This window comes from Callospermophilus lateralis, chromosome 10 (assembly GCF_048772815.1).
Source record: "Callospermophilus lateralis isolate mCalLat2 chromosome 10, mCalLat2.hap1, whole genome shotgun sequence".
Classification (NCBI taxonomy): domain Eukaryota; kingdom Metazoa; phylum Chordata; class Mammalia; order Rodentia; family Sciuridae; genus Callospermophilus; species Callospermophilus lateralis.
In genome coordinates this window covers 55853235-55877387 of record NC_135314.1, presented here as the reverse complement: position 1 = coordinate 55877387, position 24153 = coordinate 55853235, and the positions used below count along the sequence as shown (strand labels likewise).

Genomic DNA, 24153 nt, shown 5'->3' with positions numbered 1-24153 from the left:
CTTAATTATCCCTGTTAATGGAAGGGAAAAGAGCCATGAAAATCCCAAAAGTCATTTTATGGTCACAGATTTTTCCTTCTTAGTGGTTTCTGCCTCCAGTATGTTTATAGTCCCTTGCTGGGTGGTGAGGGGCCGCTTTTCACTGTGCAGGTGGAGATTGCTCTCGGGACACCTCTCCTGGTTCCCTGAATTCCTCTTGTGCTCACCAGCCACGAGGAGCTGTGCTCCCGGCTGTGCTCCCGGCTGTGCTCCCCTCCACTCATGGCAGATTTGCTTATTCAGTCTGACATCATGAGGCGTTCTGGGCACTGCCTGTTTTGTGCCAATGAAACTGTAAGCTCTCTGAGGGCCTGAAGCCTCTGTCCACTGTTCCTTTTGCATTCCCAGGGCCCAGGACAGCCCTGTGCTTCATGGGGTGGAGGACAGCCTGAGGGGAGGAGGGCAGAGTTCAGAGTCCCCGCCATAACCAGGGTTGCTTTTTCTCCCATCTGTGACCAGGGTGCAGCATGTGCAAGAGGATAATGCCGCATTTCCAGAAGGCTGCGACCCAGCTGCGAGGCCACTTCGTAAGTGAGGCGCCATGGGCCAGCAGAGCTGGGTGGCTCTTAGGCTTCACAGGGGCAGGGTGCGGAGGGCAGGTGTTGAAATGATGAGGGAGTACTTACCCTGCCACCCAGGTGGCTTCCAAAACAAAGCTTTGCATGTGTCTCAGAGGTCTGTTCTCTGTGAAGTTTGAGAAATAGCTCAGCAGAATTGCTGGGACCTGGAGTTTGGCACCCGTCAAAGTCGGGTGATGAAATAGTAAAGAAACCAGCAAGCCACACCTGTGATAATGCCGAGAGGCCAGATGTCAAGGGCAAAACAGCAGGGGACCAGAATTGTTGGGGTGGGCTCTAAAGAAGTCTGAGGAACCCAGTGGCCAAGAAGGAGGTCAGGGACATGCGGGGTAGAATAGAAGCACAGAGCAGGCTCAGAGTGGCCGTGCCTTGGCCCACTCCCCTCCCACTCACCATCCCTGCCTGGCTTTGTGTTCCAGTGTGATGAAAAAAACCTCAGAAAGCAGAGCAGAAAGAGGCAAGCCTGGAAGGGGAGCTAGGAACCCAGCACGCAGGCGATTCCTGAAGGAGGGAGGGCGGGAAGTGGTTGAAGATAGTGTGCACTGGAGATGCCCATCTTTAGGGGACAGGAAGAGGAGCCATTGACGCCGTCAGAGAAGTCATAGCAACCAGATGGTACAGAGAAGGCCAGGTGTTCATGAGACAGAAGGAAGTTTAAGCCTCACCCAGGAGGACTGAGGATCAATCACTGGGTGCTCTCTGCTGTCCTGTCTCTGCCAGGCTTTTTCTTCTGTACTATGTGCCCAATTCTTATTTATTTATTTATTTATTTTACTGTGACGAGCACCATTTCACTGACAACGTAGCTATTTTTAAGTATACAGTTCAGTAATGTTAAGTATATTTACATCATTATGAAGCAGACATCCAGAAGTTTTTCATCTTGCAAAACTGAATTCTGTATCCATGGATCATGAATTCCCTTTCCCTCCCTACCTCCAGCCTTATAAAAACCTTTCTACTTTTTTTTTTTTTTTCCAACGACTTTGACTATTTTAGATCCCTCATATGAATGGTCATAAAATATTTGTCCTTTTGTGACTAGCTTATTTTGCTTAGCATAATATCACCAAGGTTCATCCAGGTTGTAGCAGGTGACGGGATTTCCTTTTTTAAGGCTAAAGAATATTCCACCATTTATATGTACCACACTTTCTTGATTCATTCGTCTTTATCCATTCACGTTAATGGACATTTGGGTTGCTTCCAGGGCTGTTGTGAATAATGATTGCAGTGGACTTGGATATGCAAATATCTCTTTGAAATCTTGCCTCCAATTATTTTTGATAGATGTCTATTTATTTTTATACTTACCCTAAGTAGCTTGCTTTCTTTTGGTGGCAACAGACTGGTTCCTCTTGAAAAGATCCATACACCTTTCGTGGAAGGGTGTCAGAGGCCATCTCAGTGGGGCTGGCCCAAGTCCCATTTAGAGAGATCTGAGGTCTTGAAATTGCATCATGATCCTTAGGGATCAAATGAAGTGGTGATTAACTCCAAGGGAACTTGTGAAATCTAAGTGACAGCATCTGGATGTGGGGATGGCCACTAGCCAACTGCAAAACTGGCTTGCAGAGAACCGGTGCTTTCTCTTTTGACCTCATTTTGGGGCAACACCAGGGTCCTGCTTGCTTCTCACTAATGAATTTTTAGAAGCTTGCCTGGAGATGTTTGGCCTTGGGGCAGGCGCATCACTCTGGGGAAATTCCACTGCACATTTTTGGTGCCTCAATAGATACCATATTTTAAGATTATTTAGCCTGGAGAAAAGACTTAATTACCCACTGTGTTCTCCCTGCCTGTGCAGAAAACTGCCCGGCTTGACTTCCAAACTCTGTGGGGCTGTTGGATAAATAGCTCCAGCCCCAAATCAGGTCGTGAATTATCCCAGCCAGCCCCATCAAAGCAGAAGAGGACTTGATGCCAATCACGAGCCACTTATGGACTATCCTTAGCTAGTGCTGCATCTGCTGCCAAACTCATTCTTCTTCTGGGCCCCTTCCCCTGCCGCCACAGAGCTTGTCTAATGTGCTCAGCCAGGTGCATCTGTCCTAGCTTTTGTTCCATATCACACTCTTCACTGTGGGATACTAATTATGACATGTGACCTTCCTGGATGTAGGAGTTGGGTTTGAGTCACGTCTCCTTCTTCAGTACATAGCACAGGGCCATGTTCACAGGAGGTACCCAGGACATCTGATGGAGGAACAAGGGTGTGGTTTATCACTCATGGATATTTTTATTTTAAGCTCTTTATGTACAATGATGTCCAGCTTCCGGCATTTTGTTTTGTTTTGTATTTGAATTGGGCTGAAGCTTGAACCCAGATCCTGGTGCATGCCAGACTAGCATTCTACCACCAAGCTATACTCCAGCCCTGTTCTCTCTTAAGGGAATCCAGATCTTTAGTATTTAATGACAGGGATATGGGAGAAGGAAGTTCTTGGGACTGGGACCTTCCCCTGGGCCTCGGGTTCATACCAACCTCTTTTGCAAGGTCGGCTCTGAAGAGCACTTGTGCTCAGAGGAGCTGCTGTCATGCCTGGGCCTCAGTCTAGAGGTGCAAAGGTGCTCCTTCAAGGTCCCTGGATGTTGTTGCAGGAGTCAGGAGGCTTGTTTGAAGCCAGCAGTGGCCAGGGCTTGGTTGCCTGTGCTCAAGACATCTGTGTTGTGAACTCATGTTTCCTTGCTTGTGTATTATTGCTTGAGGTTTATTTTGTTCCATTTCTCCTTTAGATTTTTAGGAAATTTTTTTCTAATCCTTCCCGGATACATAAAAGGGGAAGGACCCTGGCCACCACTTGCTTTAGGAGGCTTCTGGGGGCCAGGACTCATGGTAAAGCGGCAGCTCCCCAGGGCTGGAGGGGCTGGCGACCAGAGGTGTTGATTGCTTTCTGTCTTCACATGTGCAGCACAGCCTGGCTCGCAGATGGGCTGCTATTCCCCAGGAATCAAACACTCGCCCCTTCGCACCACTGAAACCCAGCCAGCTTCAAGCTTCCTGTCCTCTCTTCGTCCCCATCATCTTTGAGCCCTTTTTGGCTGGCTGCGTTTGTGGCAAAGGTCAGAATTCTTCCTCCTCTACAGGTTTCTTGGGAGGTATCCAATGTGGTGATGTCATAAGAAGGAAGCCAGGCCAGGTCAGGGATGAGCGGCCTTTGCCATTTCCAGATTCAGATCTGCCTCTTTTTGGCTGTCACTGATGTCTGGTGAGTCATCGCGTCTGTCCTCCCCACTGCTTGCTAATTGACATCCTCATCCCTGGCTGAGCTGCTCCCTGTCTCGGCAGCCTTCAGAACGAGCCCCATTCCTGTCTGCCTCCTCTCCCCAGCCTTACCATTATCCATATCCACGCTGAGCCTCGGAGTTTTGCCTGGTCTCTTGTTCACCTTGGCCACAGTGGACCAGCCTGGGTGCAAACACTGGGAAAGGGAGCAGTCCTGGTGACAGATTCGTGTAGATCAGACTCTTGTGCTGACTTTTGCCAACCAGCTGGGAGATCTTGGGCAAGCTCCTCTGCTTTGGAGCCTCCATTGCCCCATCTGTGAAATGGGGTTGATAAATGCCAACCCTGCCCTTTCGCTAGGTTGTTGTGAGGTCCACATGTGTAGGAACAGCTCTGTGGCCTATGGAGCATGTGGTAGATACAGAGGACTGACCCTCCACCCGCTGGCCTGAACCCGTTTCTCCCACTCATTGGGTGGGGGCGCTCCAAGACTCTGCTTCTCTTTTTGGCACATGGAACATGGGCCTTTGGCACCATGCTTTCCTTGTCACTATGGTCTGTTCCTCAGTAATTATCTCTGTCCATAGCTTCTGCAAAATCTAGCTCTGGTGAGCCCAAGTTCTTCCCCTAAGCTCCAGTACCACATATGACAGCTTGCTTAACATCAGTCCAGATTTTTTCCCCTCTTTGTCCCAAATGCAGGATACCTAAAATATACCTCAGCATCTTTCCCTCAGACCACTATTGCCAGCTTCCCTTCAAGTCCCCTTCTGAGTCGCCCAGGCTTCTGCAAGAGCAAGTCCTGTGTTGTGGCCTCATCAAGCATCTCTTCTCTCACGTCCCTCTTCTTGCCCCTGCCCACCATCCTGGCTCAGGCTCTGTTTAGGCACACTGGTTGTCAAAGGCTCTGACTTGTCTCCCTACCTGACAATTTCTCCCTACACAGCTGGTCCTTTGTGGAGTCAGACCTGTGTGTGTTTCTGCATCCATAGATTCAATCAACTGAGGGTTGAAATATGGAAAGAGATTGCCTCTCTACTGAACATGTACATACTTTTTTTTTCTTGTCATTATTCCCTAAACAATACAGCATCACAACTGTTTATATGGCATTTACCTTGTATTGTGTATTAGCGAAGAGATGATTTAAAGCACATGGCAGAATCTGCTTAGGCTTCGTGCAAATGCTGCTCCATTTTTAGTAAGAGACTTGAACATCTGAGGATTTGAGTATCTTGAGGTGTCGCAAGGAGGCCAGCACCTCACCAGGGTAATGTTTCCTGCTCAAGAGGGGATAAGCCACCAGAGAAAATAAAGTCTGGAGTAATTAGTGAAGAAATAAGAGGCAGAGAATAGATTTTCAAAGCAGAGTTCCTGATAGGATCTTTCGGTCCACATAGGAGCTGGAAGAGAACAGCTAAAAAAAATGGCTCTGGTTGTTTATTTAAGGGGGTATGTGAAAGACAGGGATAAGGTTTTAGGCGTGGAGTCTTGCTTCATGATGTCTTGTAGTCAACAGGTTGATTGGCATCTTGTCAGGCCACAGCCATCTCATCTGTGCCTTTGGCAGAGCTGGGTGGGAGTTCACATGTATTTGGGCCATCCTGCAGCAGGCTTGCCACTGTACAAGTTCTCAGATACCAGACTCTCCCACTCAGTGGGCTTCCATGATGATCTCAGCTATTCACATTTTTTTTTTTTTTACAAGTAATGAATTTATTTTGTATCTTAATTTGCACGTTTCACAGGTGGCTCTTGACATTTGGGGAAGGGGTGGAACTGTGCCCCACCCATATACCGAAGGACAATGACTTAAATAAAAACAGCCAGGTTAATAAGAGCTGCACTACTTAGACCTTAGTAGCACTCCATCACCTCCTGAATAGAATCCCAATTTCATAGGCAGCTAAAGCCTTTTCCAGAATAATGCCCCCTGCCCCCAGGTAACTTGCTCAGCCTTCTGTCCTTCTCCTTTCTGTGTATCCCACAGTTCAGTTAGGTGGAAATGTTCTCCACATTTTGGGCCACGCTGTCTTGCCTCCGTTTTCCCTTGGGAAAAGCTCACGTGCTCCCTGCATCATGCAGTTTCCATGATTCATCCTGGCTGAGGGCTGAAAGTGAAAAAGAACACGTCAGGTGTGCCAGCCAACAACCCCACACACGTGTGTTAGCATGTGTCACAACTGTGACCTTAAATTTGCCTTAGACCAAAGACCAGGTATTTTGCCTCACATGGCTTCAAAAACTCCAACTCCAAAAAGTATGCATAGTTGTTCAAAAAAATGTATATCTCATTAACTAACCAGTGCCTTCAAAGTCACCCAGAAGTCCTACAGACACTCAAGAGAATTAAGAGTCACCCCAAGCAATGGTGATTTGGAAAGGCTTCCCGGGGAGGTGAGATTTGATTTGCCATAAGGGATGGATGAGTCTTGAGTGGTACCCAAGTAGCCTGGGGAACAGGCATCCTTAGGAAGGGACCAGAAAGCACAGAATGGGGGCCAGGCAAGAACCGTGTGTGTGTTCTGGAACTATGGGAAGAACCATAGAGGCTCTTAGTAGTAGTAATAAAAATCACTAATTCATCTGGAGTGTTAAAGATGCTTTGCTTGTAGGCCAGGGTGTTACTCAGCAGTGGAATACTTGCCTGGCATATGCAAGCCCCTGGGTTCAATCTTTAGTTACACACACATGCAAAAAAAAAGATACCTTATTTATTTATTCACATTATCTCAGTTAATCTTCTCCACAAGCACATGATGGCTGCAGATGAGGAAGCTGAGGGCAAAGAGGCACTGTGACTTGTCCAAGGAGGAGTGAGTCTGCCAAGTGGGGAGTCAGGACTCCAGCCCAGGAGTCCTGAGCACTGAGCCCCTGCTCCCAGCTGCTGCTGAGCTTCACAGGGCCTGAAAAGGCAGAGGTCCAATTTCCTTTCTGTGCAGAAATCTCGGGCTGTGTTCTTCCCAGGTAAATAAAAAATTGAGACCCTAGCAGGTATACAAGGAAGAGTTTTGTAAAAAAGGATTCAAAAATGAGATTGGGACCATATGGGCTGAGTCTGGAGTTGGATTTTAGCCTATATGCAAGGGATTGGAAGGTTTTTGTGCAGGGAACTGATGTAATGAAAGAGGAGGATGTGTACGATTAATCTTACAGTGAATGTGCACTGACGCAAGGGACATCAATTAGACAGAAAAAAAGAACTTTAAAGTAGACAAATATTACTGGAATAGGCTGAATCAATCGGGAAATGAGCAGGATGGCTTTTAGAGGGCTCCAGGGCTTCTAGTAAGTTCTGTTTCAGGTTTGTTCTCCCTCTATTCTTTGCAGCATCCCAAAACAGACTGGGGAAAAAACAAATCAGTGATTTAGCAAGCATTATGTGCCTGCTGTATGCCAGGCATTGTGTTAGGTACTTGAAACAGTTGGAAAGACATATCCATATGCCTTTTGGGGATAGAGAGACCAGAGGCACATGTGGTCTCCCTCACCAGGAAAATTTATAGGAAGTAAGGACCTTGATGGTCACTGAACATTAGTTCTGTGCTAAAGCTGAACTATAACCGTTGACACGGGTTACCTCATTCCATTCTCTTACAATCCCTGTGACTATATCATTACCCACGTATTCAAGACAAGGAACCTTGCGCAGGGTGACTTGCCCAGGTCTTGTCTTCTGGTGCATTGTCCACTGAAACCAGTTGTTCCTTTCTCTTCCTGTGTGTCCTTATGTATTGGAAATGGTGAGATTGAGCTTCATGGGCTGCTTCTCTTGTGCCGTAACTGCTATTGGCCCTTTGGAACTTCCTTTCCCCTTGCCTCTCTGCCACCCTGCTCTGTGGACAGTTCTCCCCTGTCTGTCCATGCTAGGGATGTTCCCTTATAAGAAGAGATTCCCAAGTCCTGATGCCTCACCCAGCCCTAGAGAAGAAGGTACCTGTTGCAGGAAGGGAGGAATCTCAGGGGATGTTGTATTCTGGGTTGTTCTTACTACTTAGCCACATGTCAGTAACATAGCTACTCTTTCCAATTCTGGGGTGTTGGCCAGGTGGACCCCTGGAACCAGAGCTTGTTGGCTTCTGTGGTTATGGTCAGCCAAGATGAGGGTGACCGTCAAACAGGAGGGAGTTAGGGAGGCATGGCAAAGTCTTAAGGAAGGAGAGGTAGACACAGATACCTTGTTTCTCATGTTGTACCTGAGAACCACCCAGTCTCCTTGGCCACATCTGAGCCATGAGTTCTGAGAATGTCATGTGTCAAGTGTAGATGGAAAGACTGAGGACGGCCTTGAGGTATGCAGGAAATGTCTGAGGGCCTAGTACTGAGCTCAGTGGTGTCTGAAAGCCACTTAATCCATAACCTAGGAGAAGGGCACAACCTGAGTTGACAAGGGCAGACAGAAAGACATACAATGCATTTGGGTGGCACAGCCCCACTCCAGGTCCTGCTTGAACTCGGTAGCAAGGCCAGGTTTCTTCCTCGGCTCTCAGGACTTTGCTTTTTCCTCAAGCATGGCCATCCTACAGGGCAGGCATGAAGGAGCAGCTGTATGGAGTGTAGCACTTGGACACAGAAGTCTGACTCTTCCAGGGCTCTCCATTGTTAGTCCCAGATGGCTAGCCAGCCTTGCTCTCTAGTGGCCCTGGTTGTTCTTCAGTCTGAGAGACTTTGTCCCATCTCTCTTATGGAATGGACACATACACACACAGTGTGTTTAGGCACAGGCAGGACGAGCGTGCAGAGGGTGGGCTAGTTCCATCTGCCTTCCCTCCAGGTGCTGGCTGGGATGAACGTCTACCCCTCTGAGTTTGAAAACATCAAGGAGGAGTACAACGTGCGTGGCTACCCCACCATCTGCTATTTCGAGTAAGTCCCCTGCTTCCCTTCTGGAGCTTGGCCCTCCCTGATGGCGTTGACGTCCCTGGCTGAGCCATGCTGTTTCTCCATGTTTCTCAGGAAAGGCCGTTTTCTGTTCCAGTACGACAACTACGGGTCCACAGCCGAGGACATCGTGGAGTGGCTGAAGAAGTAAGTCAGGCATTCGGGTCAGAGGGTGTGCAGCCAGAGGGAGGGGGCCTGAGGGTGGCTTCTCAGTCACAGGGCTCTGCGGGAAGAGAGTGAGGAAGCAAAGGAGATTCATCGTGCTGCCTCCGCAGGTGGCCACAGCTCCAGTCTCTCAGGGGTGGATCAGAAGGGTTTGGACCGCAGGAATTGTGAGGATTTGGAATGCCTTGGGCCTGTGATGATCAGATGCTGGTCAGAATATGTCTCCCCTCTCCCTCTTCTGCATGACCAGGAGTTGGGATGGGGCCATCTAAACCTGTCAGTGCTCTTAGATTAGTCAAGGGCTTTCTGAGGTCTTCCCGCTTTCATTTGTTTTTGTACTGGAGATTGAACCACTGAGCCACATCCCCAGCCTTTTTTATTTTATTTATTTTTTTAAATTTCGAGACAGGGTCTTGCTGAGATGCTTAGGGCAACAAACAGGAGGAGGGAGTTAGGGCTTCACTAAGTTGCTGAACTTAGGGCTTTGAACTTTTGCTTCTCCTGCCTCAGCCTCCTGAGCTGCTGGGATTGCAGGTGTGTGCTATGATGCCCGGCTCCACATTTCAAATTGAATCTGTTCCCTGCCACACACTATCTGATGGATAGAGGCATTTCTCCCCCAGGATATCAGATTTGAGAAAAGTTCCACTAATGGTCTCTCTGAAAATAGAATTCTCACTTGAACATTTATTTCAAACACAACAGTGCATTAAATACTATGACACTATTAAGAAATATTCTCAGGGCCTCAGACTTTACCTTTTGCCTTCGGCCCCCCACCCCTCCAGACCCTGCTTTGCTGCGGTGTGCCCTCCCTGGTTTAGAATGTAATTAGAACCACTGAATACCAGATCCCACCACTCATTGGCACCAGCCCTCACCTGGAGCCCCCTTGTCCTGTGTCCTGATCACCCCTTGGATTGTTCTTGCCTATCATAACAGCTAATGTTTTGAGTGCTCCAGTTTGTGGCTGACACTATTCTAAGCACTTGTTTAAACCTCACAGCCAGGTGGTGAGGCAGGTCTTAGAGACCTCTGTACTTCAGTTTGCATTGAGGTCCCTGAGGCACTGAGGCACTGGGAGAGCAGCTTGCCTGAGGTCCTAGAGCTGATCCCACTCCCCATGGAGGTGGCTCTCCACCATCCGGCTCAGCCTCCACTGAGTTCTGTCCCGAGTCCCCTGCCTTCCCCAGTTGCTAGTACGTGAGTGCTTATTGACACCCTTACTTTGGGGACCTACTGTGCAAATCCCAGAGTTAAATAATTAGTTAGCGAAAGATAGGGAGTTCAACATATGTATTTTCACAATGGTAAAAAGGTTGGATTTTGTATTAAAGAATTTTTTTAAAAGCCCCATGGAAACAACTGTTGGATACCTAAAGGTTGAAAACCTCGGTCTGCTGCTCTCCCCACTCCCCAGGGCCTGGAGGATGACGCATCCTTGCAGTCCCACGTTTGCATAGCATTTTTTATTTCTCCGAAGGATTTTCACATCTCTGTCCCCATCGGCTACCTTATTTTCAGCCTCTGCCTGAGAAGGCTGCTCCCCATTATCATGTATTCATTGTCTCAATCTGGCCTTCACTTTCCTATTTTCCTTTTTCATTTGATAATAAGCGTGTCCTCTCCTCCAGCCAGACATATCTCACTCTGCTTTGGGAGAAGGTTTCAACAAATAGCAATCTCATTTGTCACCAGAGCATAAAAATCTGTCTGCTTCCCTCCCCCTTCTCTAACCTTTCCTGGTTTCAAAACACCCTCATATCTTTGGAAGGATAAGGTCTGGTTTTCTGTTTCTTTTTTTAAAGTGTTCAGAATCGCTTGCTAGCCCCAGACAAGGGGAGCACATCAGTGGAGTTTCTGAGACAGGTTATGACCTCCCAACTGGAGCATGCCACCCTGTCCCCCCACTCTCTCCTCCCTGTACCCACACCCGGCTCCCCACAGACCTTGCTCTGGCCTTCCTGAACCGCAGGGCCATCTGCCTGGACCGGCCCCTCTCCACCTCCTACCTCCCACTTCCCTCCTCCCTTTCCTCGCTAGGGGGAAGGAGCCCCTGTTCCTAGCCTCAGGTTCATCCATAGTCTAAGGGGAGAGATGTGGATACCTTCAGGGAAGGAAGGGACACGGTGTGTGGGGTCCCTATAGCCTCTCCTGGCCACCCACAAACAGTGTGTTGAGGCACACAGGTAGGTCAGCCATGCTGAAGGTCGACTGCAGCCTGCTACCCAATGGGGCACCCTGAGAGCTACCTGCCCTCATGCCCCAGCAGGAGTTGGTGATGTCACTGTGCTGCTCACAGGCTTGATTTTAAAGTCTTTTCTAGTTTTAAGGATATTTCAAGTTCATTATAGAAAATCTGTAAAGTAGAGTGTAACCAAGAGGAAAAAAAAAAAAAAAAATGTCCTCTGCCCCATCACCCAAAGGCAATGTAACATCTTGGTGAATTTCCTTCTGGGTTTTTCCTCCGTGTATACCCAGCTCTATGTGTGGGTTTTCCCTGTCCCATTCATTTCAAGTCTTTATCAGATTCCCCTCACAGTCCTGGCAGGTGGTAATGATCTCACCTTCCCTGGGCCTCTCTGTTGGCCTTTAGCCACTCAGGGCTTATGAGGCCACGCACAGAAGGCCAAAGGTGAATCCAGCCTGGCTCACTTTCGAAGTGACTTAATAAAAGTTCTTCTCTCTACCAGGTAATGTGGTGGGTGGCATGGAGAGATGCAGGTCAGGAGTCAGTCCTGATGCCCCAGTACGTGAGGTCCTGGAGCAAACACCCTGACCGTGGCAGTTGTCCCTGTTTTGGGTTGGACTAGGAAGGCAGGTAGGGGACACAGGAGCGGCTACGTGCTTTGGCCTAGCCACATTTCTGCTGTGTATTCTTAAGCCAACCAGAGCTTAATGGACATGAAGTATTCTTGCCTTACAGTGTTCCTAGTCAAATCTTCCCATCTATGTACGTGTACCTCCCTGAGATGAGGAACTGGTGTGTGGTCCCCAGTGCTAGAGAGCCTGAGACAGCTGCCCTCCCCAAACCACAGAGCATGTGACAGCAGTCAGAGGCCTGGAAGGGCTTGGAGAAGTCATGAAACGCCCAAGCAGTGTCCTCTGAATGCTTTCATTTCCTCCGTTCCCTTTGCCTTGTGTTAAGGTTGAATCCATATTGGACGATTCTTATGGATAAGGTCATGTATGATATCTAGGAACACTTGGGTAGCATTTTACAGATTTACAGAGCAGCTTGCCTACATTCTCTGCCTAACCTGAGAGGCAAATGAAGGAAGGATCACACACACACACCGTCCTACAGACATTTGAAGTCCAGTTTGCTTGCCTGAGCTCCTGGAGCTAGTGAGCAGAGGAAGTCAGACCTAAACAGGTCTTGTCACTCCCACTCTGCTCTCTGTCCCTCTCTCCTCTGAGCTCCTGCTGAGTGGATCTTAGCTTATGCTGAGCTGATGTTTCCTTCTCTGGTGCATCCACTTGTTGGTGTTGATGCTCAATTTGGGGCCATAGAAAACCAGAATTTCTCTTGAAGGCAGTGTGAAATGGTTGAAGATAGCCCCTGTGTTCTCTCATGTTTTCCAAATTAAACATCCCCCATTCCTTCAACCACTTTTCTCTCAAGTATTTATTGGGCATCTATTGTGTGTTAGATTCAAAAAGTAAAGGGCCTCTAGGGAGGACACGGTGGAGGGCAGACTCAGTGCTCTGGACTCAGATCTTTGTTCACTTGCTCCTTCGAGCACATTTTCTTACCTCCACCCACTCTGCAGGCTCCATGGACAGTAAACTTCTGGTCATCTGTTGGGTGGGAGTGAGGTGCCTCCCAGGACCTGGGGGTCTGACTGCTCCAAGTTTAGTGACATCTGTTTTCAGAGGGGGCTGCAGCTCTGCTTTGAGCCTCTGGGTCCTTGGGGGCCCTCATCTTTGTGCATCACTGTGGTCCTCAGGCCCTTGGGCCCTGTCCTGGCTCTCCCCACCTAGTACCTCACTTTTCTGCCTCCCGTTTGTGAAGTTGATTTCCTAGCTTCTAACATTGTGCTGGTATCTTTTACCCTTTTCTGCTTTGTATTTTGTACTCCAGAGGATTCATATTTTTCAAAAACAACAACTATACTGTCACTTTGGTGGTTTGGGGGTACATTCTCCTCCGTGTTTAACCACATATATCTTAGGCTCTTTCATACATGTGTGACCCGACCAAGTCACAGCTTCTCCATTTTGTATTTATTCTCTTGCTGGATTTTTTAAAAATTTATTTTGATTTTTGGATAGATTACATTAACATAATGAAAAGACTTTTTAAAGATACTTACAAAGTATACATCAAAAAGCCACTCTTCCACCCATTTCCTCTGTTGTATTCTCCTCCCACTCCTAGAGGTAACAACTTCAACTCATTTCTTGTCTGTTCCGAAAGTCCTTATGCAGATGCAGGCAAATATGAGTGAGTTTATTTTGTCTTCCCGTTTTTATGTGAGTTAATAAATTATAGACCATTCTGTCCATGTCCAGCAGTCTGTCCATGTCATTATACAGAGTGAGTCCTGGTTCTTCCTTCAGTGCTCAGCCCTCCACTGTTTGGCTGGACCTCAGTTTACCCTACCTGTCCCCTCCCTACCTGTGAATAATGGATTGTATCCAGTCTCTGCCATGACAAATAATCTGTAGTAAATACCTTCCAATTCTCGTAAGTGTGTGTGTGTGCAGGTGTTCTTGAGGATGAGTTCCCTAGTGGAATTGGTGGTTGGGGGGTTCATGGTTTGAATCCAGGAGTAAAAAGCTGGATTCCATGGTGTGGTCTGGGACCATTATCTGGCTGGTGACTCATTCTGAAGCTTGATTTTTGCCACCAGTTCCATCTGACATTGGATATGCGTGGCCTGAGATGGTTTGCCATCTTCCTGCCACTTTCCATCTCTTGGGACCGGGGAGGCTGGGGCTGCCGGTGGGACCCAGTCAGAATCACCAGTGTGGGCTTCCGAAGGTAACATCCAAACCCAGGCTTTGCTGTGGGGGCGTGGGGTGTTGGCAGGCTCCGTGTGTGAGCCCTGCTGCTCTCTTGGATGAATTCTCCAGCCCTGAGCACTGGAACTTTAAAACGTTTCCTACCATCAGCCCTCACAGGCAGGAAACAGTGGTTGTCTTTTCACATTTGTCATACTAAAGGGTTTTTTCAAAACTGCACTTAAGGTGCTTTTTTGGCAGAGGTGCTTGTGGCAGTAAAGCAGCAGGGATCCCAAGCAAGGAAGGGCACTGGGAGCCTTTTCCCTTGCAGATATCAGCGTGTGGTTACATACTATGGGGATGGGCACTTGACAGGTCAGGCAGCGGCCCAAGGTTTTGCAGCTAATGAGTGGTGGCATTGATTTGGGCTCTGGGAGAACTGCATAAGTTTGTTCTTGGCCTCTGGAAGGATTAGGGAGGTGGTGTGGACACTGTCACAGTTAGGATACCCCAACCTTCTCTCCCTCAGGCTGGTCAGTGGTCACCCCTGCACCCCCACAGCAGCTTCTTCTCCCAACCTGGATTGTCTTTCTCATACACCTGGCCACTTTCCTTCCTCCTCAACCACTGCACACAGCCACCTCCCTCCATCTCCCCTGTCCACCCTCCACCCTCACTCTGCGGGGAGTACTGAGCACAACAGGGAGCTTTTCCAAAGGTCACACTCTCCACTGTTGATGTTTATTTTTGCCAGTTTGCTGATATTTTGCAATAGCTTGAGAAAGCTAACAAGCCCCCCACTTCCTGGGAGGAAGTGAGATTTCCTGAACTGCCTACAGAGTGATAGCTGAAAGCCACTATTTGTACCAGGGTATGAGCTAAGTACCTCTCTGGGACTCTCAAGGGAAGTTGGAGGTGGGCAGGCCATGCCACTCATTCCATGACTCCTCCACCAGGGCCAGTTTCTGGCATGTTAAAGGCCAAGCCCCTGGCATGGGACATGCCAACCCAGTGGGAGCTTTGTGTCCAGAGGGCTGGATTTTGTAAGGGCTTCTCAGGCCCCGGGCTTGCTCTGAGCTCTGCCTGTTTTTGGTCTTCCAGTCCGCACCCGCCACAGCCCCAGGTCCCCGAGACTCCCTGGGCAGATGAGGGCGGCTCCGTTTATCACCTGACCGATGAAGACTTTGACCAGTTTGTGAAGGAACACTCCTCTGTCCTCGTCATGTTCCACGCCCCATGTGAGTGGAACTCTGCTCTCCCCTCTGCCCCCTCCACCCTGCAGAGTAGCATGGACGTGCTGCTTTGGGACCCAGGTCCAGCGGGCACTTACTGTTGGATGCCAGGAGCAGTGCTAAGCCGGGGATGCAATGGAGACAGGCAGGATCCCTGCCCTGCATTATCGTCAGAACTATACAGAAGTCCTGATCAGGCCACAGGTGTCCCTGAGCTAGAGCTCAGTGAGGCTGCACCACCTGCAGGCCTGGGCTTCCTCTACACCAGCACAAAATGGAGGAGTCAGGATGGGAAGTGGTCTACCTAGAGCCGTAGCCGACCTTCCTCATACCTGGGCTGGGGAACCAAGGCACAGAGAGGGCCTGTGCTTGCCGGGAGCTGAGCAGGCATCACGAGGCCAGCTGGAGCCTCTGATTGCCCAACTCTAGACTGCCTTCTTTTTGCTTCACCTGGTTTCCGTCTCAGCCTGTTAGTATGTATGTCAGCACAGTTAGCATGTACTTGCAATAATGGCTGGAAGTCCTGCAGCTCAGGATTTTTCTGGGCCAGTGTTCTCCCCACACCTATGAGAATGGAAAACTGATTTCCAAGAAGAGGAAGGCCACTCCTGGCAGAGTGAACAAGGATCATATGAGAGCAAGGGGATGGTACCCCAGGGCATGGAGCTGGCCCCTCGTGGGTGAGGAGCTGGGGCTGCCCTATCAGCACAGCCTGGGACACGGCCTGCCTGTGGGGTGTGTTCTCTTGTAGCCTCCAGCCAGCTTTTTGGCCCAGTGATGGTGAGTAAGACATTATGGAGGAGAACAAAACAAACAAACATGAATTACAAGTTTCATGGATCAGTGTCATAATTATAATGTCATTGGATCCTCATGCTAATATTTGTGTGTTCTCACACTGATGATGACAGAGTGGCTTCCAGAAGGGTCATGTTTCACCTTACCCATGGTGCCACAGAGTGAGTATGATTAGTCCCATTTTGTAGATAGGGAGACTGTCACATAGAGAAATATCAGCTTGTCCACTGCTCATGAGTACTGTACTTCAGACTTTGGGGGCCACAGAGACCTGGGAGGAGCAGGGTCAAGTCCTGACCCCAGGCTCCTGCTCACTCTCCCCTTCCCCGTAGCATCACATGCGTTTGGTTCATCCGGGAATTGTCCATAAACATACTATTACTCTCGACTTCCCTAGCTCCTCATTAAGAAGTGCTCACTTCTTAAGAGAATCCAAAGGAAAAGTGTTTCCTGTGTTCTTCTGAGTTTCTAGAAAAGAGATGAAAAAAGCTCAAAAAAGTAAGTTTCAAAGATCCTCCAGTTTGGGACCCTCCTGATTAAAGGCAATAACAACAGGCTTTGGAATGCGTCACTCCCAGATCTGCTGTGGCCTTGTGAGGTCGTCCCCAAGGTTAGAGGTGCCTGGAAGACTGCCACTGTTGGACAGCTGGGCTGCGCTGCCGTGGCCTCCCTGGCTCACGTGTGCTCTGCTGGCCACTCTCAGAGCTGCTGCTGAGGAAAGAAGGCCTTGCAGGAAGCTATGATGTTGATGTTGAATCCACAGTCACCCTACTTGTCTCCCTGTCCCTGCTATAAAGGCAGATGCTGGCTGGCTGTTTTCACTTGTCCACTGGGACAAGTTCACCCCTGTCCTCTGTCTGTCTGAAGCAAGTGAGTCTACTGTCCCCTGGCCATTCATGGCTCTGTGTGTGTGAGTTTACTTCTGCTTCACCTGGAGTGAAGAGGGATCTGGCCAAGGCTGCGGTCCTGATGACATTGCATCAGATGGCAGTGGCTGTGCACTGAACGTTCTTCTCTCTGTGCTCACCTCCTTATCTGGAAGTATGCTCTTTGACCTGGTTTAAAGGGGATTCAGAGCTCAGGATGGAGAGCTGAGAGCAGAGCTCTCTGTTGCTGGACTTTACACCTGGTGCGGAAATGCTCCAAAAAGCCCACAGTGATCAGAAAACCAGGACAAGTGTCAGGAGGCCAGAAACCCGTGATGCCATCCCAGGCTTCCCAAGTCCAGAAAAGATGATTTCTGCAAATCACAGTATTATAGTTGTCAGTCCGTCCCAGGCCAAATAGGGAATAGTTTGGGAACCGACTGTTGCAGAGGTTTAGAAAAATAGGCTGGGATCTGTCACGGAGCAGACCATTGCATTCTACTTAGGACTGTTGGGTGTGCGGAACAGTGTAACTGGAATGAGCTGGCATACCATGCTTAAGACATTTGCCAGAGTGAGTTGCTGTTTTTCTGAGCAAAGGAGAGAATCAGGCAGGATGTGCCACTATGGGGGAGCATCCCTCTGTGCCCTTGAATCTGGCCTGGGCCTGGTTAGCGAGAGTGCTTTTGTTTTCAGATAGCAGCTTTGTTGAAGCTGTAAGAAACATGGCATACTTTCAGATTTGCAAGGGCTGGAGTTGGAAAAAGGATAGCCAGGTAAAATACCAAACAGTCGCAGTAAGAAACACCCCAACAGATTGAAATCGTGGTGCTCAATATAAACAGTGGAATTTATTTTTATGACGCTTAGCTAATTCTAAATGTAATGGATATACATTTGTGAAGGGGTAATATAGGAAAGTATGGAGAAGAAAATTAAAATGATTCCTGGTACTTCCAGAGAGAACCCCCAGACCGTCTTTGCAGTGTTATCTCTGTGTTTGTGAAGTATGTGCTCAGTCACTTAGTTTCTTTACGGGTCCTACTTTGCAAAGCCTAGAGAGAGAGGGTCTTCTGCTTTTCTCCTGACCCAGGTGGGCCTGCCCAAGGTGGGTGTTCCCCTTGTGGCTGAAGGTTCCAGAGGCAAATCACTTGCTTCTCTGCCTGGAACTTTCACAGGACGCCTGTGGAGCACATTCCTGGGTCCTCGGCAGAAGCACATAGGACCTGGCTGTATATCCTCACTGTGCTGAAGCTGGACCCATCTTGAGACTTCCACTGACCCCCAGCTCCTTTACCCTCTTCCCAGCTTTCTTGCCATTCACTCCCCTGCTCAGCTTCTCTGTGGCCTCCTCATCTTCCTTCCCTCTCCCTCTCAGTAAATCTGTTGAAAGCCCTCACGCATTCTTCAGTGCACTGGACTCCTGGGTCGTCAGTGAATAATAAGCCTAGGTTAGCACTAGGCTAGACCCTCCACATGGGCTAGCTCCAGCCTGCCCCGGCTCACATTGAGATACTAGGTTTGTCCCAGGGACCCTCCAGGAGCCAGGCTGGAGGGGTGTGTCCACATACACAGTGCTGTGTGTGACAGAGCCCTCTCCTGCAGCCCTAGAGCAGCCTCCCTCTGGCTCAGCCCCCCTCCTTTGTCTGGGAGGCTTCATACCTGGCCACCCTCTGGCCCTTGGTGCACATGGGACATGGGAGTCTGCAGCTCCAGGCCCAGTTCTCCCATCACACAGAGAACAAAGGTGGGGTCTGCAAAGGGCAGCAGTGTTGCTGCCATTCCCTGGGACCTTTTTTCTTTGTGTGGTATTTTGTTTGAGAAGTCAGATGGTACACTGTTACTTCTCTTCTCTTGCTGTTTGTTTTCTGTCCTTTTCCATGTCACTTCTGGGGAAGGACGTGGTGCAGTGGTTGTGGCAGCTTGGTCAGCATCACTGGAGTGGGTTGAAAGGAGCCAAGGGCATCCCTGAGCAGCAGCTTGGTCCCTCCACCAGGCCCACCAACACCCACGCAGGTGTGGAGGCCTAAGAAGAATCTGCTAGGGAGCCAGAGTCACCTGCCTGTCCTCCGCCCTGTGCTGCAGGAGATAACTGGAGGGACGCACTCTGCCCCCACCCGCCTCCTGCTCCATCTGCCCCTTGTCCTGGGCAACAGGCCTGAGAAGAGATGCTTTCTTTGCCCCAGCTCACCTCCAGCAGGTGTGTGCAAGAAGCCTCTGTGCCTGCCTGCCTTTCCGGGAGCTGGGCTGTGTCTGGTGGCAGGTCCCTGTCAGGCTCCAGATTTCTTTCTCTTATGGTATTTTTTTTAATCTTTATTTTTATCTAATTCTCAAAGTGATATATGATCTTTGTAGAAATTCAAAAAGGCACAGAGTAATATAAATGATGAAGGAAATAAAACTACCTGTAATCCCATTATCCAGAGATATCCACTTCATTTTTAAGCCATCATTCTTACAAGTCTTTTTTTCTTATGTTTTCCCTTGTTTTTAACTCTTAAAAATTAATGTCCGATAAAATTGACCTTTTTGTGAACATGTGTATACATTTGTGTAACTGTCACGTCATAGAAACACCTTCATGCTATCACTTTTATTTTTCTAATTGTCCAAATAATTTAAGAATAATATTAACAACTCCCTCATTGCTGGCGGGGCCAGGTTCAGGAGGTACATGAGAATTGAGTACAATCAGTGGAAACCCACCCCCGGTTTTCCTGGGATCAGGCACTACTAAAATTGGCATGGCCGCCTTTCTCCTTCCACAGCACTTCTACCTAAAATACAAGATTTTTGCCCTAACAAAAAAAAAAAAGAATATAATTATTCTCTGTGAATATTTTATTCACTTATTACTAGGCCTTGAAGATGTTTTCATGTGAATGTAGTCTTTTGCTCATGCATCTTTTTTCTTTACACTTTCCCTGTATTGTTCTCTTATATTTCCTTATGTAATTAAAAACACCTTTTTGTACATGCTTTTGGTGGCCATATAGTATTCCATCACATAATGATGCCATAAATTGCTCAGCCAGCACCATGATGTCGAGGGTTTGTGTAGTTCACTGAATTTCACATTATAAATCATGTTGCAGAGAACATTTTCATGCATAAGTGTTTGTCCATATGTCAGATTATTTCCTTAGGATGGGAGCCTGGAAATAAGAATTTAAACACTTTCCAAGTTTTGCACTCCATAAGGGCAGGGGGATCCACTGTGCAAGAAGACAGGCTGGTTTGCACAGAGGTGTTCATCAGTGTGTGAATCTGCCCGAGAGGTCTGTGTCAGTGAGTCAACTTTGGTGCCTAGACAGCAAGACGCCTTGGAAGAACCCCCAAGGTCTCTGAGGGGCCCCTCACAGTGTTTAAACATCAGTGAGTCTAACAGTATTTGTAGGAAACCCCTTCTTTCTGGTCCATCCAAGACAAGGTCCAGTAAGGCAGAAGCCAGGCTCACCTAAAACTCAGGTATTTCCCAGGGAACTGGCTACTAGGGATCTTTACAGATTAATGTGGTCCCCTGGAAAATTGTAATTCTAGTTCTGAGGGAAGTGCCATAGCTGATCTGTAATAAAATCATAAATGCAATTGCATTTAATTAAATGAAGAGGAATCTGAGGGCTTAGGATTGACAGGAGACCAACATTTCCACAGCCCAAAGAGAGTGTGATCGAGGAGTTGATGTGCAGACCTCCATGCCAGATCACGAAACTGCGAACAAGTGCACTCACACAGATGGTAAAAACCCAACGAGGAAGTTTGGCAGTAAAACTTAATAGCCTGTCAAATCACAATGAGAACACTAAATGCAGCAGGCCAGAGCTCTGCTCCCTGCATCTCACCCTCCTCCGCTGGTTACCCTGCAGCCCACACAACCAGGAACATGCCAAAGGCCAGGCCCAGGAGTCTGGGGCTCAGGTCAAGGCAGATGTCATTTGTCACCCCAGCTCTCCAGGACAGGCAGGTGTCAGGGAGGGAGACCTTTGCTCAGCCAGGCTTTTCTCCTCCTCTGGGCCTGACCAGTCTCATTGTAAACTCTGTTTTCAGATGTTTATTGCTTATCCTTAGTGTCTTGTTCGAGGCAGAAGGGATTGATGCTAGAATTGAAAATCGAACAATGTCAAGAGAGCTCTAGGATATGTATGGGAAATGCTAGAACAACACCAATAGACGTTGATTTCTGAAGACATTTCTAGTGAGGAGCGAGGGAAGCACACAGACGGTAGTGGGGAGGAGGGCGGGCATGTGCGGTGACTAACTGGGTCTCCAGCTATGCCAAGCAGAGGTGCTTAGTCAAATCAGCAATCATCTGAGTGCAAGTCCTGACCCGTTCCCAAAAAATAGTAAGTTAAGCCTTTTGTGTTTGTTTTTAATCACTGTGACAAAACACCTGAGATAACCCCAAAGCAGGAGGTTTATTTTGGTTCACAGTTTCAGAGGGATTTTTCCCACGGTCCATGGGCGCCATTGCTTTGGGGCCTGTGGTTTCAGTACATCGAGGCTGGAGCACGTGGTGGAGGAGGTTGCTCACCTCCCGGCACTGGGAAGTGAAGGAAAGGAGCAGCTGGGGTCTTGTGATCCCCTTTAAGGACACGCTCCCAGGGACCTAGCTTCCTCCTGTTGGGCCCCACCTCTTAAAGGTTCTCCCACCTCCCAACAGCACACGGACTGGAAACCAAGCCTTTAATACTTGGGCCTTTGGAGAACACTTTCCCTAACCATAGCAGTTGTGTGCATAGGTATAAACCTGAACCGTACCATCCTGAGGTTAATTCAGAAAGCGTATAGAGCACCATCATCTGTCACTATCAGCTAGACATTCCAGCTGAGGGACAGACCGGACACAGGTTATCAGGGCTGCTTCATCTATTTTTGAGTATGATTAAGGAAATAAAGCTGGGTAGTGGAAGAGAGCTGAAGGGTGAGGCTCCTTCTGGTCAGGTGGTCAGGGAGGGTCTCTGTGGAAATAAAAAGTGAGCAAAAGCCTCAGTGATATGGAGTGAGCCTAACATAGACAAGGGGAAGACCATGTTCCAGGCAGAGGCAAAAGCATATTCAAGGGTCCTGAGGTAGAACTGAGATGGGTGTGATAGGGGAGGAGAAGGGTGCCCGAGGCTGCAGCGTGGAGTATGACATGGACCTGGGTATGCAGGAGCCAGAACATGCAAGGCTGTAGCTACAATAAGGAGTTTGAATTTTAATCTCTCTGTGATGGGAAGTCCTTGGAAAGTTTTAAGCAAGGGCATTTGAAGTGATTTCTGTTTTGAAAAGGTACCCTGGGTGCTCTTAAATATCAGAGCACAGCAATGTAACAGTCTCAAGGCAACATAAAATTAAATGCCATAGAAATACTTGAAGAAATAAGAAGTATTTTGTAATGCTGGGAGACGTGGTGCATGTCTGTAATCCCAATAACTTGGGAGGCTGAGGTAGGAGGATTGCAAGTTCAAGGCCAGCTTTCAGCCATTTAACAAAGCGCTAAGCAACTTAGCGAGACCCTGTTTCAAAATTTTAAAACAGCCGTGGTGGGGCGGGGGTGTCTGGGAATGTGGCTCAGTGGTAATTTGCCCCTTGGTTAAATCCTCAATTTAAAAGAGGGGGGGTATATTTTGTGATTAGATGAAAAATAACTCATTCATTGGGACTGGAGTGGAACCAGAATAGTGCAGAGAGACCTCATCTGTCAGGGAAAGGGCTGTGATAAAGAGGTAGAAGCCCTGGTGGGCTTATCACTTCGTCTCCCAGGACCATGATTTCTGGCTCTGTAAAACAGACGTATTGAACTCTGTCATGCATCTCTTGGGGCTCCACAGATAGACTGTGTAGAAGTCTCCAGAAGATAGCAAGCTTTTTCTTACTTGGGTAAGTCTTAGGAGTTTCCTGGCACATACTCCATCCAGCCCTTCACATGTATGGCAGACCCCACGGGTTGATGGCCACCCCTCTCTGACTGTCGCTGATGGAAACAGGCAGGGCAGTGGCACTAAAGGGCAGGACCCTGGTTCAGAGGTAGCACTCGCTACCCCCAGTGCAAGATAGATTCTCTAATCTTCAGGGGTCCTGCCACATGCACTGGGTCGTTTGGAAGCAGTCATTTTCCATTAGTGGCAATGGCTGCCTTTGTCTTTCCTCTCCTGATCCCTACTCCAAACCCACTGTCCACCTTGATCAGAGCCCTGCCAACAACTGGCCTGACTGTAGCGCCACCACATCATATTTAGGAGAGAGTGTGGTTGGGGGACATCTCCCTACGCCTGCTGGGCATCTTTCCCTGGGCCAGCCTATCTCGGGGTGGTGCTGGGAGGACTCTGCAGGGATCACCCTTTTCTTCTCCAGGGCAGCCTGGGCTCTTGGATGATGGACCTGCAGCAGCAGCAGTGCCTCTGAGCTTTCTTTTCTCAAGGTCTCTGTGCAGTACAAACCTCCTAACTCCACCCCAGGCAGCTTGGGAGCAGGAGAATGGTGGTTCCCTCCTGTAGGGTGCAGGGAGCTGTCAGCCTGGAGGTAGACCTGGGGCTGAGGGGGTAAGATTTGTAGAACTTTCAACCTGACCATAAACCCTCCAAAATGATCTCTTCCTTTCTTCTTATCCTAATTAGAATCAAATACTTTTTTAATCTTAGTTTTTTTTGTAGTAAGTCAACAGAACCTTCCACAGAATGTTCCATTTGCTGCTGACCTGTGGAGTGGCATGGAAGGACACCAGTGGAATGGCTCTCCAGGTCCTTCCATGGACTTCCCCTAGGGAAAGGATTGGCTCAGCTTTGGGCAGTCTTCTGCCCTGGCCTCTTGACCTGGGATCTGAGTTCTATGAGCCAGTGAGGGGATCTGGGATCCCTCGGAAGTCATTCATGAAATTGGAGGTGTAGCTGCATCTTTGTGGGGGATGCCGGAAGGAAATTCTGTTAGAGGCCGTGGCCCCAAGACCTGCCACCGCCCTCTGCCCTGGTGGAGCTCTCTGGTCTTGTTGCCTGGCAGGAGGGGCGGCTCTGGGTCTCGGGCTGGGTTGCAGGCTGTGCCTTCCCATCTGGGGGCAGATTCAGTGAGATGGAAACACTGTGTGCTTCAGGTACATCCTGTTACACCGGCATTTGCCATCACTCCGGGGAATCTGCTTGTAATCTGAGTATAAAATGGTTTCTGTGGGGAAAACAAACGACCAACTTGCCTTATCGACCCTTTTGTAAACTGATTGTTTAGAAAATGACACATGGATTATGACGTCACTAGAAGTTCACTTATGGGAAATAATGTTCTTATTATTCAAATAGCGATGACCTTGATCCCTCTACAAGTCCTGGGACAGGGCGTCTGAGCCTTAGGACAGTGGCCCCTCCTTGGTCTCAAAGGCAGAATTCGCGCTGCTGAGTGGGTCCTGGGACGTCCCTGTTCCTCTGGGCTGCTCTTGCTCTGCCCAGTGG

General features: G+C 48.7%; 1 protein-coding gene across 1 annotated transcript in view; it reads left to right on the top strand.

Moving 5' to 3' along the window:
- Pdia5 (protein disulfide isomerase family A member 5) overlaps window positions 1–24153 on the top strand; it is a 90020-nt gene that overhangs the window by 47180 nt on the left and 18687 nt on the right. Inside the window, exons 8-11 of the mRNA XM_076868153.1 lie at window positions 499–566; window positions 8618–8709; window positions 8800–8871; window positions 14938–15074. Of these exons, the coding sequence (XP_076724268.1) occupies window positions 499–566; window positions 8618–8709; window positions 8800–8871; window positions 14938–15074 (369 nt within the window). The remainder of the gene's footprint in view (window positions 1–498; window positions 567–8617; window positions 8710–8799; window positions 8872–14937; window positions 15075–24153) is intronic.